The sequence below is a fragment of the Plectropomus leopardus genome, chromosome 3 (genome assembly GCF_026936395.1).
Source record: "Plectropomus leopardus strain MGB_pleo_1.0 chromosome 3, ASM2693639v1, whole genome shotgun sequence".
NCBI lineage: Eukaryota > Metazoa > Chordata > Actinopteri > Perciformes > Serranidae > Plectropomus > Plectropomus leopardus.
Window position 1 is genome coordinate 12435504 of NC_142178.1, and position 17497 is coordinate 12453000.

The 17497-nt window shown below is 40.1% G+C and overlaps 1 protein-coding gene across 1 annotated transcript in view; it reads right to left on the reverse strand.

The window, feature by feature from the left end:
- Nucleotides 1-626: 626 nt before the first annotated feature.
- LOC121941845 (E3 ubiquitin-protein ligase SMURF2) overlaps nucleotides 627-17497 on the reverse strand; it is a 78006-nt gene continuing 61135 nt past the window's right edge. Inside the window, exons 13-21 of the mRNA XM_042484748.2 lie at nucleotides 11020-11233; nucleotides 8184-8287; nucleotides 7979-8093; nucleotides 6824-7002; nucleotides 6038-6175; nucleotides 5703-5823; nucleotides 5388-5589; nucleotides 4033-4108; nucleotides 627-3918 (exon numbers count right to left, since the gene is read on the reverse strand). Coding sequence (XP_042340682.1) covers nucleotides 3819-3918; nucleotides 4033-4108; nucleotides 5388-5589; nucleotides 5703-5823; nucleotides 6038-6175; nucleotides 6824-7002; nucleotides 7979-8093; nucleotides 8184-8287; nucleotides 11020-11233 — 1249 coding nt within the window. The 3' untranslated portion in view covers nucleotides 627-3818. The remainder of the gene's footprint in view (nucleotides 3919-4032; nucleotides 4109-5387; nucleotides 5590-5702; nucleotides 5824-6037; nucleotides 6176-6823; nucleotides 7003-7978; nucleotides 8094-8183; nucleotides 8288-11019; nucleotides 11234-17497) is intronic.

Genomic DNA, 17497 nt, shown 5'->3' on the forward strand with positions numbered 1-17497 from the left:
TATGAACTCTCATCGTTGTTTGTAATACAGCCAATGAAGGTGGTTTCATGTGCATACTTCACAATAGTTCTCCGGATGTTTGGAAGTGAAGTCATGGGTGTGCAGGCAGCATCCAGTTGCCCGACTTGGCTGAAACTCAGGATGAATGATGCGTCAGAATGGGGTTAAAAAAACAGGTCCAATTCAGGTTGCTGTAACTGCCATCACAGGGAGAAGTTTCAGAGCATTACTGTCCATCATTTATTGAAGATTGAGAGTTGAGATGTGATATTGCAAATAGTTAAATAAGTTAATTCTTCCATTCGCTGATGCGGATGGAACAAGCAACTACTATAAGCTACTATAAGCAACTACAGCTGTCAGATGAATGGTGGAGTACAAACGTAAAAATCTGTAATTCAGCATTAAGCACAGTACATGAGTAATTCCTGTAAAACAGGGATGTTTTTGGGAGATTCAGCTTTACAGAATGTAGTACCTCATATTTCCTCCACCTTGATAAGCTATGGCTGTAAAAAATTACAATATAAATCTAATTTTAAAAAGTAAATTTTGCTGATAATTACGCTGTGTTTTGATTTACTCGTTTTAACTTTGAGCAGAAAAAAAAGGCCGTCATACACATGTCTCTATAAAACATAATGCTGTGAGGTCCAAACAGCATAGTTTTATTGCTCAGCTTTCTGCAAGGGTACAAGAAGTTTATTACTTTGCTTCTTTATTGTCCGTATGTACAGGTGTCAGTTACAAGCTCACAGAGCAGCTGATGTGAAAAACTATGAACACATATACTGTAATAATAAATACAAAAACAGATAGGAAATCAAAAGAAATAACACATGGTGCAGTTTAAAAAAACCCTACTATTCTTTTTATCGTTTTGTACTGAATTCAATCAAGTCATTTACGCTCACACACAGACACAGACACACACATACACACGAATTTGCACATAAACCTGTTAATTTGTACTTTTAAGTGTGGGGAGAGAGTTCAGCTCATTTGTAACTAGTTAAACCAGCATTAAAGTTAATTTGACTCCCAATCTAGACAAAAATGTATATTGCAGGTATTCAAAGCTTGAAAAGTTAACGATGATCTGCACAACTGTCAAAGATGTATAACAAATTTGCTAAACTGGGGTTAAGTGTGATTTCCCCTTGTCTGGAAACTCTCAACCCGCACAACTTTTGCACTGAAGACTGAACCAGCCAGAAAACTTGGTGCCAACAAAAAAAAAGTAACAAAGAGCAGAAGTGGACCGTGTGCAGTGGACAAACATACATGTGTGCATATCAAGAACATGGGTGTATGTATATATATGTTATCTACATTTAAAAAAAAAAAACAAAAAAAAAAAACCTCAATCAGTCCATTAACTATTTGGTAAATAGAAGGAAGTGTCTGATTATAACTTGGAGCCCAAGTATGCATAATGTGTGCAAAAAAACATGTAATGTATTTCTTTTTCGGCCTCTGAGTCAGGTTATTAAAGGTTAAATCAAAAAAGCTCTCTTAACTGTACAAAGATGACAATTTCATGTTTTGCTTATCTGTTTAGTCTCATGATAACTACAAAATAAAAAATAAAATTAAAAAAATCAACGTTTTTGCAGCTATCAAACTTTTCATGGTTACAAATAAATGCAGGCGGAAACATATTTTTAAAAAAAAGAACATTTAACTGATTTTTCCAAGTCAATCTAAGAGTATGCAAATAAATAGGCTTTATCTCTAGAGTGTCCATTCATGCAAAGAGAGTTTTCTTTGGATGGAGGCTGTGGTAATGGACACGCTCCTCACTACCGCCTCTCTTTTTTTTTTTTTTCTGGTGACTTTTCATTTTGGTTCAACAATTTCACTGTGTGTAGCACCCAGGAGATCAGCAGCAGTCCAATATTTGCAGCTCTGAGGATTTGAGGCCACCGTAAGCGTTCGGTCCTTAAAGATTTCACTCTGCAAACAGATTGCTGTTGTGCAGATATCATCACATTGTCGTCTGTGCTGTTTGGTGTTCAGTAGTGACCTCCAGAGCAGCAAATATGGCCGTTCATGTCCTCCAATGAAGGTATGTTTGACGTGAAAGCGATTGACCAAAAGAAAACATCACTCTAAACTGCCAGCTTTTACAGTCTATCATGGGTTAAGAGACTCTGAAGTGTAGTTTCCACTAGAACCCCTCCTCACACATTAGCCTTATAAATGTAAAATAAAATAAAAAATAAAAAAACCCAAAGGACAACTTCACCTGAGAATGCAAAGAGGTCTGTAATAGACGCTGACATGCTTGCATTTAAAATTTGAACAGAAAGAACAAGCGACCATATACAAAATAGCTATGTATTTGTACATATATACTCAAAAATTACAGGTGTATAGATAACTCTGTATATTTCTAATGAAGTAGCAAATGAAACGTGATATATTTAATCTAATGTGAAGAAAGCACTTCTGCATCACTGCTCAGTTTGTAAAGTGCTCTAAAGTGACGAAGAGAGAGAGAGAGAAATACTTCTGCCTTTTTTTAAAAGCGAGGATGTGACTGAAAATAGCTTCTTATCAAGCCTGGTCCTGTGGCCAGTTGTGCCCTTTTCACATATGATCTGAAAGGAAGTGTGCTGGGTTATCTGGGTGGGATAAAATAAAAATAATACAAAAAAAAAAAACCCCACAAAAAAAACATGCATACTAATGGAGACAAATGTGTGAAAAGGAAGACGAGCCAGGCTCAAAAAAGTGAGGTTCAATCAGCTCTGCAGCTTTAAATACAGGACGCTGTGCTAGTAGAGATGATGGGAAAACCATCTAAGAACTGTCAACCTTCGTTGCATACAAATGTACACACATGCAGAAACATACAGACGCACGTTTACGAGAGCTGTGGCCACACTGCAGTAATTCATAGCTGAAAAAAATAAGATTCACACCTCCTTCTTCTTCACCAGAGTCCGTCCCCTCATAGTTAAACAAAACACCACGAGCGTGACTCCAAATCGCCACGAAACATCAAGACCAGCGTCCAGGTCAGTCTGTATACGAGCCTTCACAATTTAAATTAAATGGTTTTGCAGTTACAAAGCCACTGCTGTTGTGAAAATCATAGAGCACTGCTGTAAAAATGAATTCGAATTAAATAAGTGATTAAGAAAAAGCATTTTGGAATAAAACGGTTCAAATATCAAAGCATCACACCGAGGTAGGATGAATTTGTGGCGCTCCTGCAAAACAAAGCACACTAACTCTGCAGCCATGAGGACTGAAAAGGTGTGAGGTTAGGATGGCTACTAAGGGCAAGATATGGCTACCTGCAGTGTTTAAAGATTCAGTAGCATGACGAGGATCCATTCAGTCAATCGCAAAACAAAATAGTGACCAACTGCACTCAAATGCCTGGGAAGAATTTTGGAAAAAACTGCAGTGATAAACTGCTTCCTGATTGAAATTGAAACAACATCTCCTTTTTCTGTCTGCAAAATGAGCCGTCAAAAACAAACTGCCCACTCATAACAACTCACAGCTGCTGAAGGAAATGCGGCAGCTCTTGATTTGCTCTCCGTATTTCGCACAAACTACACTAAAATGAAGCAAAGAAACAAAAACAAATTAAATGACGGGATGACTCGTTAGCAGCTCTTCAAACAGACATCGACGGGAAGGATGCAGAGAGCAGTGAGAGGAAAGGAGGACTGCAGGCTGGTCGAAGGCGCACGCATCAGGCTCTGAGTGAGTCTGTCTGCGCGTCGCATTGACAATAATAGTCTTTCAGAGTCCTGCAAACACACTTACACATGTTCACACAAAGACACACACCCGGTCTCTCATTCCACTGCGAAGCCACACGTCTCCTCGATCGCAGTCAGCAGCTTGTCGTATAGCTTGTCGTAGCTCTCGTAGGGCGGAATGTCAATCCGGTTGAAGCTGAAGAGAAGAGAAAGTGTTCAGATGAAGCTGCGAGAGACTGAAAGGTTTTGTTTTCTATCATCATGGTTGAATTTGTGTTATGTTATGTGTGGGTCTGCAGGTGTCACATACCAGGTATGGGCTTTGGGCAGATTGTTGGTGTTGGCGTCGATCTGATGAATGGTGAAGAGTCTGGGCCCTGCAGCACCTGCAGTCGAAGCACAAACAGGATGCATCAGGTGCAGTCCAGCATCAAATTCCCATGTTGAGTTACGCATCAACATCTCAGATAACAAAGTGCCGAGGCCTTTTTTGTCCTCTGTTCCATAAGCCAAAGCCTGATAATCAGAGGGTTTATTTTTCTGCTCTAAGGCATGATCCTGGAATTTTCTCTATTCTTAGATAAATAAAATTGGACCAAATTAACATGGTTTTATCATGACACTGGAATTTCTAACTTCAATACAATACCATGAAATATATTGATATTCAATACCACTTTTGATACCTCGAGCAAAACTTTACATTGAGGGCAAGTTAAACTTCTTGACTTCTTGATTGCTGTGAATAATAAAACTTTTTTACATGAATGAACACAATTTTATACTTGTAGTAATGTACATGTAAGAAGTCCTTTGATATCAACACAAATTTAAAATGCAATAAAGTGCAAGTAAATTATGCAATAAATTAATGTAAAGTAAATCATTTAACAATATATACTGTTAGTCTTGGCCACACAATGGCTGTCATAGCATAAGGGGAGCCTCAATTTTTCAATATAGCAACATTTTTTGTTAAAATTACAAAGACTTCAAAATTTACCAGTAAGTATAGTAAAAGTTATTCCATTTATTTTAGATGATAAACAGAAAACAATCATGTTTCAAAGTATTGAAACTTTTTTTTTGGAAAACATCCTTCTGTGAACAGTGATAGCTTGTGGAATAGAAGCCAAACCAGAAGTGGGGCAGCATCTCAGCTCCTTAAAATTAGACGTGCGCTACTAAAATAAGTGCCTACATTCCAGTTTTTTTAAACACTGGAAAACCTGTTAAAAATAGGAGACTGACACCTCTCTCAATGCCTGTTGTTTTTTTTTCTAGTGTGCCACACTCCACACTCTGATGCACTATAATACAGGTTAGTAAATAGTAGAAAGCAGCACGGAGGCCTGTGAAAACTTGGTGCTGACTAATTTGGAACAATGTTTGAGCGCTGCTTGAGTGGGGACGGACTGAATTTTTTGGCTGCATGTCAGTGCATGGCACCACAAAAGAGGCGATTAGCGCGTCCACCCAGGTGCCATGTTCCCATCACTTCCAATGGGAGCTGGAGCTGATATATACTTGTGACCTCTGTAGATTAATATGACCAGAGAATGAACGCCGATTGTAACCTTTCCCACCAAAGACAAAAGCCATTTGTTAGTGCGTGTTGGTGGGTTTTTCTCTGGTGGGAAAGGAGCTACCGCGTGAGATAAGTACCCTGTAAAGCCTTGAAGCCCTGCAGTGGGACCCTGGATGAGCCAGTGACAAACTGCAGTAGCCGGGCCCTCCTCTCCTCGTCAAACGACTCCACTGCTTTCCAAAACCACTTGACAATGTTGCTGTCAGGGGTGCAGTGCTTCAGACGGGTGTTGGACTTCCAGTCAGAGATGTCAATCTTTCCCAAGCCGCACACTATCAGCTGAAGGTAAAGAAGGAGACAGAAACTTTATTAATATTATACCAGAAAAGTGCGCCTGAAGTACTACTATATTGTGGCAGATGTAATAGAGGATGTTTTTTCTTATCTTGTACCTCCAGTTCTTTCTCATCAAAGGATTTGAGCAGGTGTTGAGGAATAACCTCATTGAAGCCTTTCTGCAGAGCCAGAAACTGAGCCTCGATGCCATGCAGGAAACGCCAATTCACATACAACCTGCAGAGAACATGAGAAACACTCGAGGGACTGCAAATACAGATTTGTCACCATGACACTGAGGTGATGACAATGTGACAGTGTGGACTGCCACAGAAAAGTCACGTGAAAACCGTGAGTAACTGCTGCTTGTGTGGACTCAAAGTGAACTTTGTTGCTTACTGCATGTTGTTGTCACATCTTTGTCTTTGTGTGTGCCAGTTCCTCTCCTTACCTGACATACTCCTTCTTGGTGTCCTCCGTGACAGGGACACTCTTGCCATTGGGTTTGAGCTCATGTTGGATGATTTCTCCGTAGGCGTTGTGCTCTACACAGAAAGTGTGGTCGAGGACGCCAGTGATGTCATTGTCCCTGAAAAGGAGGGAGGGCAGGTTAGAGAGCGGCTATGTCACAACAGGAATTAGCTCTCAGCTTCTGCGGAAATTATATGCCTTTGCTCTACTTTTAGGATTTAGTCCAAAAAACTAAAACACAGAATTGATCTGCACATAACATCCTGCCATCATAGTCGATGACATTATAAAAAGAAAGAAGATGTATCAGGGAAAGATCGGTGGAGCATCCTAATGCGTCAAAACACGCAGGAGAATGTCAAAACTAGGAATGGTGCTTACCCATCAGCAGAGGGCGCCACAGTCATTAGAAATTGGAGGACTGAATGGTCAAGTTTTTGTGCGCATCTTACGTGCTCTGTCCCCCCTTTTTTTAAAAATTTTTTATTGTATAAATGTATGATTTTCTTTCCTGTCCACCTAATACAAGGCACACCTGTAAGCAACTGCTTAATATAGGAATGTGCAAATGTGAAAGCATGGGTAAACGTTGTTTTACAGCTCCACTGGTACAACAGGAAAACCAGTACTGAGAATAGAATAGGGCTTTTCTGTATTTCTACTTGTTTTGACAAAAAATTGTATTTGTACTCAATATCAGTTCTACATGTATTTTGTCTAACATTGCCAGTGAAATAATTAAGAAAATAATAGGAAACAGTCTTACAGGATCCAGACGAGGCTGTTGTGGAGGTCGGGGTCGACAGACTCCATATCGTCCAGCGTAATCGGTTTTCCCAGCAGCTGTTTGTAGAAGGGCAAAGTGAAGCCTCCGTCGATGTAGTGGCCGTGAAACACCGCCATGCCCATGATGCGACCCACGAAGTGGAAGTATGACAGGTGCTCCTGCACATTACCCAGGGATATTGATGTAAAGGCTTTCATTCATATCATATCAGTTATTACATTATCTTGTATATGTACATTCAGATTATACTGCCTCAGTTTTTGCCACAATGCTAGTACCAAAGAGCAACTCCCAGGAGAGGAGACAGGTCATTGTTCTGTCAAACTTCAGCATAATTTACAGTGAACGTCTTTTTATTTTAATAATCTAGGTTTTAGTGAGGTTTCTGAATGGAGCTTCAAATGTCTGTTGTCACTTTTTAATACATCAACACCATTAAAACAAATCCTTGAACAATGTCCTCACGTTCAATAAAGGTATTCATTGGATTAAATATTTGTCTATTTTTAATAATTAAAGTTCACTAATGAATATAAATGCTTCCAAAATGGCAATTTATTCAACATCTTTCAACAGCTGTTTGTGGGAAAGTTATTGATGAAGCGCCAACATCAAGTGAAGGTAAATACGTAATATGATCTTTGATTTTATAATGACATAAGTCATTTGCCATACTAGCATTAGCGGTGACATTGATTTTTTATTTTTGTTATTGTTGTTTAATACTGTGAATGTAATTCATGCTGCTGACAGATCGCTGCAAGACTGCCCCGCTAATATAGGTGTGTGCAGGAGCGCACACAGTTTTCTGACTGCAGCAGAAATCTTGTTTTATAGAGGCTAAGTGCCAACAAATAAGAAAGATGATAACATGTTATGACTTTTTTAAATTATTATATCCATCTTCTTTTTTTAAATTGTGACATTTGGACTTAACAACACTCTGGAGTTATTGAAAATGTATGTATCACACGAGTCATAAACAGCTCATTGCAGCCACAACTGGAATCTCATTCTGAAAATAGTATAATAATGTCCTGTTTCTATCTGCATCCAATAACTGGGTGGACATATACATTATTATTACATGTCTATTTACAGGTTTTATATGACTACTTAACTAATGGTTCTTACCGGGTTGACAGCAGAGTCAGGGTTGATCTGTAGAGTGTAGATGTCATCTCTAGAGTACTGGAACAGGCCGTAGTAGGGGTTAAGCATCTCGTGGGACAACAGGTATAACCACTCCCTAACATACAGACACACGCAGATTTACTGTGAAGAAATGCACTTCAAACAAACATGACAAAATGTTTCCTGACATTTAAAGCCAAATTACCTTGCTACCCCGCCATAGTCCAGTCCCTCTTCTCCTCTGAATTTGATCATCAGTCTTTTCCAGAGATCTTTTGGACGCATCTTCATCACCTGCCGGTACGACTCCTACAATTCACCCAAAAAACAACACATTTAATACAAAGCAGTTAGGCTGACGGATTCTTCTGTTTCTTTAGGTTGTTGTGGTGTCTTTGTCCATGTTTGTGCTGAAGGAGTCTCTGATCCAATTGATGTTGTCAGTAAACCTATTTATTCATTTAAGATCAACAGTGGCTCCTTGAATTTACTTTATTATTCATTAAGATGAAGATTGACCAAAAGTACATGTTTTATCTACATCAGTCAGTTTAAGAATACTGTATATTGAAAGTATTTTCACTGTTTTACCTTTATGTCAGACAGTGATCTCCAATGGAGAAATGAAGCCTTTATATCACTCTCTTCAAAGCCAGGCTTCATTTACAAAAATAATCATATAATGACACTGAACGCAGGATCTTCTGGTCCATCGCTGCTTCAATCAGTTCTTTTTTGTGTGTTATTGTGTTACTTCGGCTTTTAAAGTTTGGATTCACTGAAGTCACACAATAAAACAAACTGATCAACTGATCCAGGCAGCCTGGACGAGCAGCTCCTGTGCACAGCGAGCTAAAATGTTTTTGTCAATGGGGTCTGGTGACTTTAGCAAGAGCATAGATGGGGAACTGAAGCCGTTAATGGCTTCCCTTTTGGCATGGGCTGTCTGACATAGAGGTAAAGCTGTGAAAATACTCTCAATGTAGCGTATACTTAATATGTCATACATTTTTTTAGTTGGCTAAAATATGTTTTGCTGCTGCCTCTGTCCACAGCAGTACATTGCTTAACTCCTGTGTCAGACTCCAGCCTGCTTCTCTAAATTTGGGGCGTGCCGACTGCCATGTTGTATTCTACTGTAGGTAATACATTGACTATGGGTAAGTACCTCATACAACCCCACATCAAAAAATCTGAACTTTCCCTTTTAAGTTTTGCTATAAAAAGAATAAATTGATTCCAGCGCACCCTGGTAATTCTGTCCGTGCCTCCCCCAGTTAAACAAACAAGTCATCGTGTTTCCTTTTTTCATGACATAAAAGTCATCTCTCTCTGTCTGTCCATCTTCTCAGATGAGTCCAAACACTCAGAGGCCGTGCTACAGTAAACAGTACCCTGCATGACAGAGTGAGGCTGCACAGTCTGGCGTAAGATGCTTTTTAACTCACAAATATTTCAGATAATTTAAACTCAAGTTATCAAACATGCTGGTGGCAAATATGTGTGTGCAAAAAGTACAAAACATTAAAAAAAAACATTTAATCAATAATCCAATACACACTGAGCGTTTTAGTTTGTGTCAACCTGTGGCGCAGACATGTAAATAGGAGATCAGACCAGAACCGCTGTAAGTGCATGCACACACTCATGGAAACACACTGCCAGCGGTTTACTGCATCACTGGTTCCTGCACCAAAACCTAAAGTGGATCTGCAGGGCTGCTTTTCACACTTAACTTTCCCCTTCTACAGCTGTCACGTCAAAGGAGGATGAAGTCATATTTCTCATTGCTCAACTTGTAGTTATGAAGTTATGTCTGGCCTCAAATACTTGCCACTGCTGCCTTTGCTCCTTTCCTCGCCCGCTCCTTCCCACCCTCCCCACTCCCTCTCCCCTCCTTCCCCATCTCTTTAGCTGCTGAAATCATCCAGAAAGAATGCCTTGCCTTGGTAGAACAAATGATTGGGAGAGCAAGAAAAAGAGAGGCAGAGAAGGAGGAGAAAAGTAACAGAGAAATAGTTTTTTGTGGGTGTTGTGAAGGCCTTTCTGTTCTGCTTTTCCCTGGAAATCATAAAGCGGTTCTGAGTAGTGGTTCTGTGCTGCCGTGGGCCCTTTTCTGGTGCACATCGTAAACGGGGTGAAAAAATGCCTGTAAAATGCAAAGATCTGGGGTTGTGAGCATTCTGCTATTGTTTTTGTGGGCCTTTTCGAGTTTGCACATCAGCATGGGATGCTTTGGTGGATGCCAGATGGGGAATTTTAAGAACACATGTTCAATGCACATTATATAACTCCAAGGAAAATTCTGTGTTTGCATCTAAGTTGCATGTGTTTGCGGCAGTGCTCAGGATGGCCCTTTACAGTCAACCAAATTTTTCCTTTCATGGTTTAATGCACATCAGAAATATTTGGTTAGGGTGTCAAGTATCAAGACTCTTTTTCGATTAACAACTGCACTTCTGAAACTGAGCATTTCACAGGGTTCTCACATATTTTCAAGGCATCATAAACATGATTTTTGCACAGATATGAGTGTGCGGATGTGCTTTTTTTCACTGTGAATAACACATTTAAAAAAATCTTCCATGACTTTTCAAAGACGCATAATCATTTTTTGTTGTTTTTGTCTCACTTACCCAATGTTTTTCAAACATATCTGATTCAAATGTTCTTCAAACATGATTTCAGCTAGCTAGCATGTGTGAAGGGAGAGACTGACCGTAGAGAGAAAATGAAGAAACATGCAGGACGGTAAACGAAACGTTTTCATGCCTCAACACATACCAGAGCTACGTTATGTCGACAGCTACAGAAAATACATTTGTTAAAAATAAACAAATGTAACATTACAGAAAATTACCGCAACAATTTAATTACACAATAAATTCCGTGACTTTTCCAAAACTTTCAATAATTTTTACTAGTTCAATGAGTTTTCCAGGCCTGGAAAATGTGATTGTGAAATTCCATAACTCTTCCAGGTTTTCCATGACTGTGGGAACTCTGATATGAGGTGTGTTGTTTTTGTATTGTTTCTCTACCTCAAATATTTCCTCGCGGCAGACCTCGATGCGGCAGTGGCCAGCCTGGGGTTGTTGCTGAGAAAGCTCCTGCCGCAGGATCTTCAACTTCTGCACCAGGTCTCGCTTGTATTTGGGCACGGTCAGGCACTCAGCCTCTTCAGGCAGCTGGGCTGGAGACAGAGCTTGCTGAGGGACCCCAGGACCACCCTGGTCCTTCAACTGAGGCGGATGACTGAGAGTGATAATGTGGTTGAAGGAGAGGCGTAGAGATGGAGGAGAACAGATGGAGGGAGATCAACGAGGTATGAATGAGCAGATGAGTGATGAAAAAGAGGAGCAAAAGGGGAAAGACAGAGAAGAGTCACATGTTAGTATGACTGACTATTCACTTAAACAGCAATATCAAACAGTTTGTCCCGAGTGGCTCTTTTCCAATACCTATTTGATTTATTAAAGCCATTTATTGTCACATGGTCGTAAGTAAACACTGCAATGTGTCTTGTATTTCTTGAGGCAACAGATCTGTAAGAAGAAAGAAGGATATGTCCAGTCGGGAATTCCCCAACCCCTCCATCTCAAATATCCTCTAACCACTGAACTCTGGAGTTTTGTACGAAATTCCCTGTCTAGCCCTTACAAAGCAAAGAGCACTAACAGAGCCCTAAGCCCCGAGTAAATCTGATCCAGACCTGCGGACATGCTGGGCCTTTGACCAAACGTTTGTTAAATATCACCACCATGAAAGACAGAGAGGGGGAGATAAACTCTGCATAAGCAGAGGGAAAGAGATACACACAGAGAAAAAAAAAGATAGAAGGGAAAAAATATACAAACAGAGTGGCATAACAGTAGCTGGCGCCTCTGGCTAGTGGATGTTCTCTTTGCCCTCCTCCATTATACATTTCTCTTCAAGTCTATCATAACCAAGTTTAAAATCACCCTCCAGACACATTTTCAAGTATGTGAAAATACTCTGCATTGATCAATATTTTGTTCAACACGGTTTTCCTCCCCAAAAAGTTTTTTTAAACTCTGAAAAGGGACCCGAAGCAGATCTGATCTGAGAAAACCCCAGAGGCTCCATGATACAATATTGTCAGGACACTTAAGCCATGATACAATATTATTGCAATTTTAAACAAGGAGCCATATGCTGACTGTTTTGATTATATATATAGTAATTTATTAACTTTTTCAACTGCTAAAATCAACTGCTAAAATCCCCAAAAACAAACTTTGTCAACATCCGTTTTATCTAATAAAATTAAGTTTTTAGTCTGTTCATCTCACGTCAATCATTTTCCTTGCAGTAAAATATACTTAGTGGAGTGAAAAAGCAACTGATCTGGTTATTTAACAGGCGACCAAAAGTTGAATTTGTATTATTACAAATAAATAAATACAAATACATTACACAAATCTATACTTGCTGTCCTTGTATCGATATGATATTGCCACAAAACATATCAAAATACTTTGCTTCAAGTACCGAAGATGCCTTCCTCTTAGCTGCAACTGATGCTTGCAAAATGTAGATCCCAGCCGCTGCTGAGATCATGTTTGCAATTTTCACGACAAGAGGGCTAAGTGTGGGGACGGGTGTGAGCAGGTAAGCATGCCTGCTGCACAGTGAACCGAGGAACTAAATTCAAAGAACTTAGCTCCTGACCTTCGTCCCCTTTTGCTCTCTCACCATTCAGGGCTTGCATCTTCTAAAAAAAGATGAGACAACTATAAAAAACAATCTTGGCAAAAGGTGAGCCATGGTCAGTGTTCTAGTTCTGGCCTTCTCCAGGCCTCATTGTGGTGTTGGTGGTGGGATGCCTGGGTGGGCCTCGTGAAAGCATAATCCATCTCTCCCTCAAACAGGACAGCAGGCTTAACTTTCCTGTGAGGAGACGCTGAGCCAGCAGAGGACTTCTTGAAAAGAAGCTACTGTCCTCCACTGGGAGTGGAGTGTCGAGGCTGCTGTTGGCCAAACAAAGGCTGAATTGGCATATAAAAAAAGGAAGGAGAGACTGTCTAAGGTATCAGCACATAGCCACCCACTTATTCCGACACTTGTACATTTGGGTTCTCTGGTTCAGTGGGTTGAGAAAGGCCTCGTCTATTTGGGCTTTCCAAACTAAATGGGTGCAGTGTTTCGCCAGTCTATCCCTGTATAATCAAGTCCGCTGCTATTTATTTTATTGGCAGGCGCTGGGGCTCCTAGCATGTCAAAGAAAGGGTAAGGCTGCAGCGGAGCAGTCCTGAAAACCACTTTAGGAAGGAGGAGGGGAAGAAAAGATGGCCTTAAAACAAAACGGAATGAGTTGCTTTTGGCTGGGAGACTCAAGAACCATATAATAAAGCGTAATTTCAGCGCACTTTTTTTTTTCCTTCTGAGGACACGGTGTAATTAAAAATACGTTTCGACATAGTTCATCGTCTCTGGTTTCCAAACGGAACAAGCTCTGCATATTTGATGGTAAGTATAGAAAATAAAAAAAGCAAAGCTGAAAATCTGCCCGAGCTAAAAGAGAGAAAAGGTTCCTACTGCTGTGACAGCTTGGGTGAAATACTACTTGGGGAAAAATACAAATTTCAAATTCAATACAAGAGCCAAAGGATTTTATTGTTGTTATTCCAAGGTGGAAGGAGCAAGAGGAAAAGAAGGTGGAGAAGTCAAAAAAATGAAGGAGTGAACATTTGCCAGAGCTGGGTTTACCTGCACCTGAACCTGCGGAGTCATGATAGGCCTCCGTCCTTTTGCTGTGTGTAGGGAGGCAGACTGGGTATGTGTTAGGTGAGAGAGTGCATGCAAGAGTGCAAAAGAAAAAATAAGAGAGATTGAAGAGAAAGCATACTTCTTCTCCAAGGCAGCTGGCACAGGTGGGCTGTAATGAGTGTTGAGTAGGTGTAGGGGTGTTAAAGCCACACCAGCCACCCCAACACACCCACTCTACCCCCCACCCAGCCCCAGGAATCAAAGGGCCCATTATGAGCCAGAGTATCAGCTGGTGCCCTGCTCTCTTACGTTGCCTAAAAAGCAAAAGAGGACAGAGAGGTCAGCCAAAAGCTGAAGCCCACTCAACAGAACATGGAGTCAAAAGCCCCTTTTACACCGCCTGCTCAAGGTGGGAATTTCACTACGTTATTTCGCCTTGCCTGCATAAAAGGTACAATTGTGGAATGCGGTACAGAGTGGTCTCTCCTTTAAAGCTGCATCGTAATTAGTAACAGCGCCAAAACGATATCTGTATCAATGGGACATCCAGCGTGACGTGATAATGGGTGGCACGAGTGTGAGACGACATATTGGCGATGTCTTATGCAGGCGACCCCCCACCAGGAGGTTTGAAGAGCAGCTGCTAAAAGTTAACTGACTAAAGGAAGCACAGCGGTTGAAAATGTCCACTAATTGGTAAATGGATCTGCACTACTACAGCGCCTTTGCAGTCGATCAACCACTCAAAGGGCTTTCACACTATGAGTCACATTGGGGTTCAGCATCTTGCTCAAGGATAAGGAGGAGGAGCCAGGGATCAAACCATCAGCCTACCAATTAGTGGATGGCGCGCTCTACCTCTCGAGCCACAGCCACCTTGGGAAAACAATGAGGTCCGGGAGCTCCTCAGCCTCCAAGCAGAGAACCAGATTGTCTGCTATATAATAGAGACGGTAAATGATTGTTATTGCTATGTTAGGTCTTTGTTACTTTTGAGAAAGCGCTGCTGACTCGTTTGATATACGTCACACTAGAAGCTGATGTTGTGTTATGTGTCACGCCCGTCAGGCATTAAAATCACAAACGAGAGCAGCATGATGCCACTGTCGTTGAGTTCTGTCTGAAATACAACGGCGGCAGACGGGACTTAGCAGCAGCTCTATAGCATGATTTATGTATAAAATGGGCTAAAATGTGTGAATGTGTGTACAGAACTATTTACTCAAATTATGTGTTTTGCAACTAAATGCGTGATCTCTAACATTCTTCCCACCTACCAAATTATCACATCTGCACACTTAAATTGGTTTCAAAAATACAGGAAGTACAGGAAACCAGCAGCAGACAGACTGCAGTGATGAGACTGCCTGCTGCCGAAAATATGTCTCGCTTGACGACACCTTCTGAGAATAGCAAATGAAGGCTTTTGCAAATGTTGCAAGAGTGTTTTGCAAAAAAAACAATCTGCTGTACTTTCTGCTTCGATTTGACTTTGAAACCGTTATACAGAATATGCAAGCTACAAAGCAGCTGATTCCAGAGTGCAGTATTTGTGTGGGCAAATAAAAATAAGTGATTTAGTAAGAGTGAAATTCTTATTGAATGGATTCAAGTTTTTAACTATCAAGACCCTGTAGTCCTGTTCATGCCTGTACAAACAGCTCTTAAATATACAACATGCAGACAGATTTACCCTGCTATATATATATACTGTTTACACGACTGGCATTTACTGTACCACCATGTCGCGTGAGGGTTTGAAAAGTAGATATGAAAAATACTGTATATATTGCATGTATTACTAACCTAATAGTTAGAATATATATTTATATTTTACAGTTTAAATGCACCGCACAGCCATAATGTGCCAAATATAATATAATACATAATCATCACTCCTTAAAACATCAGTGCAAATGTTGATATAAATGTCATGGTGATTTATAACTTGGTTGGGAAAATACCTGCTGATGCCCACTAAACCTAAATCCAGCAGCAACTAAAAATACCCTCAGCAAACACTGATGTAATTCAGACATATACTGTGTGTTGGCGTAAGGGAGGAAGCTAAGAATGCGAGAGACAGTGTGGCAGACCACAGTAATGTAGCTGTGTCTGACTGTCTGACAATCCAAGGCCCTCATTAGTCTAAGGTCGACGGCAGCAGGGGCCTCTGAGTCACGTTTAAACCAAAATGCATGCTGGGGGATCAGACTGTGTTGTAATGCCAAATCTGTTCCACGCCAAAACATAAACTGTTGACAGACAGGGGTAAAAAAAACCCCAAAAAAACACACCGACTAAAAACAAAATGATTTAAGTGACACAAAGTAAATGTAAGTATTATGGTTAAGTTCTAGCCACAAAAAATACCAGGGTGTCTACAGGTATTTTTGGGCAAATTACCTTTTCTTATTCAAGCATTGTAGGTAAGTATAAAAGTAAGTGGTATTTACGTGGTCCTTTGCAGAGGTAAGTTATTTGTAGGAATATGGTTATTAGAGTGAGTTAGGTTCATCTACATTTTTCCAAAAAGTAAGTGCAAATTATAAAACAAAGTAGAATGATTAAAGGGTGGTAGGTTTAAAGAAATGTAAGAAAGACACCTCGGAAATGTGGACTTTTGTGCTGGATAGGCTGACTCATTTTGACAAAAATAAATTAAAAGACGGATAAATGGATGGACAAATAAGATAAAATGTTTGTAGCAATTAAGACTTAAATTTAATCTGATTTAATTGAATTTAATTCAAATTTAATTTTGAAATTAAAACACTTGTAAGGCCTAATATTCATAAAATTTAATTTAAGACACTCTGTAGCAATTACATGGCCCTCTGCTTAACAACCTCCATCCATCCAGTTTAATATGCAATTCAGTTTAATACAATATGTGTGTTAGGGGGTCACTGCTCTGTGTCTGTTTTAGCTAAGGGGTCCTTGGACTGAAAAATGCCTTGAAGGTTAAATAAGAAAAAATAATTTGTATTTCGTGCAATAGCAGCACAACACTTTCTGCAAGTCTGATATGTGACTTTGAAAAAATGTCACTGAAGCTGCTGCTGTTTGTCATCAAACCTATACATTTTAAACATAGGCATCATTTTTAAGAATACCTATGGAAAATTATAACAAAGTAAAGCTAGGAAAACTTCAATGTGATCATTTAAAAATAGTAGTGTTTGTCTGATTTGAACAAATGGGCTGCATTTTCATAGCACCTCTCTACCTTATGCCATGAATGCGCTGGCCTGCTCATCAAGAGCAACTTAGGGTTTGCTTAAAGCCACTGCACCTTAACATGCAGACAGGAGGAGCTGGGGGAAAAAAACAACCTTGTGCTTAAACCATCTCTCCACTTCCTGAGCCACAGCTGCTTAGCCCAAAATACTAAGAGGTAGGTGGTGACATTGTATTGACAAAACACCAGGCACACTGAGATAACCCCAGAGCTCTATCGACCATACTGTCTGACAACTCAGCAATGCATCCAATGGATTTCTCTGCCAAAACAGACCTTCATTATTTTATTGTTTCTGTGATAAATCTCTTTCCAGGTCGAGGCTGACAGCTTGGCTTGCAGTCAGTTTTTATTTCAAGTCAACACCTTTCTTTTTCACTCTCTCTCGTGACTTAATTAAAACAAGTCTCTCCGCTGTGAATGTGTTTGACTGGTCATGTCTGTTTTCTCTTTTGCCAACTGCTAGATTTTTATTCTTTTGATTTTGTGTCTGTCTGCCAGAAAAAAAAAGAGCCAAAACATTTAAGACAGAAAGATGCACACAAAAA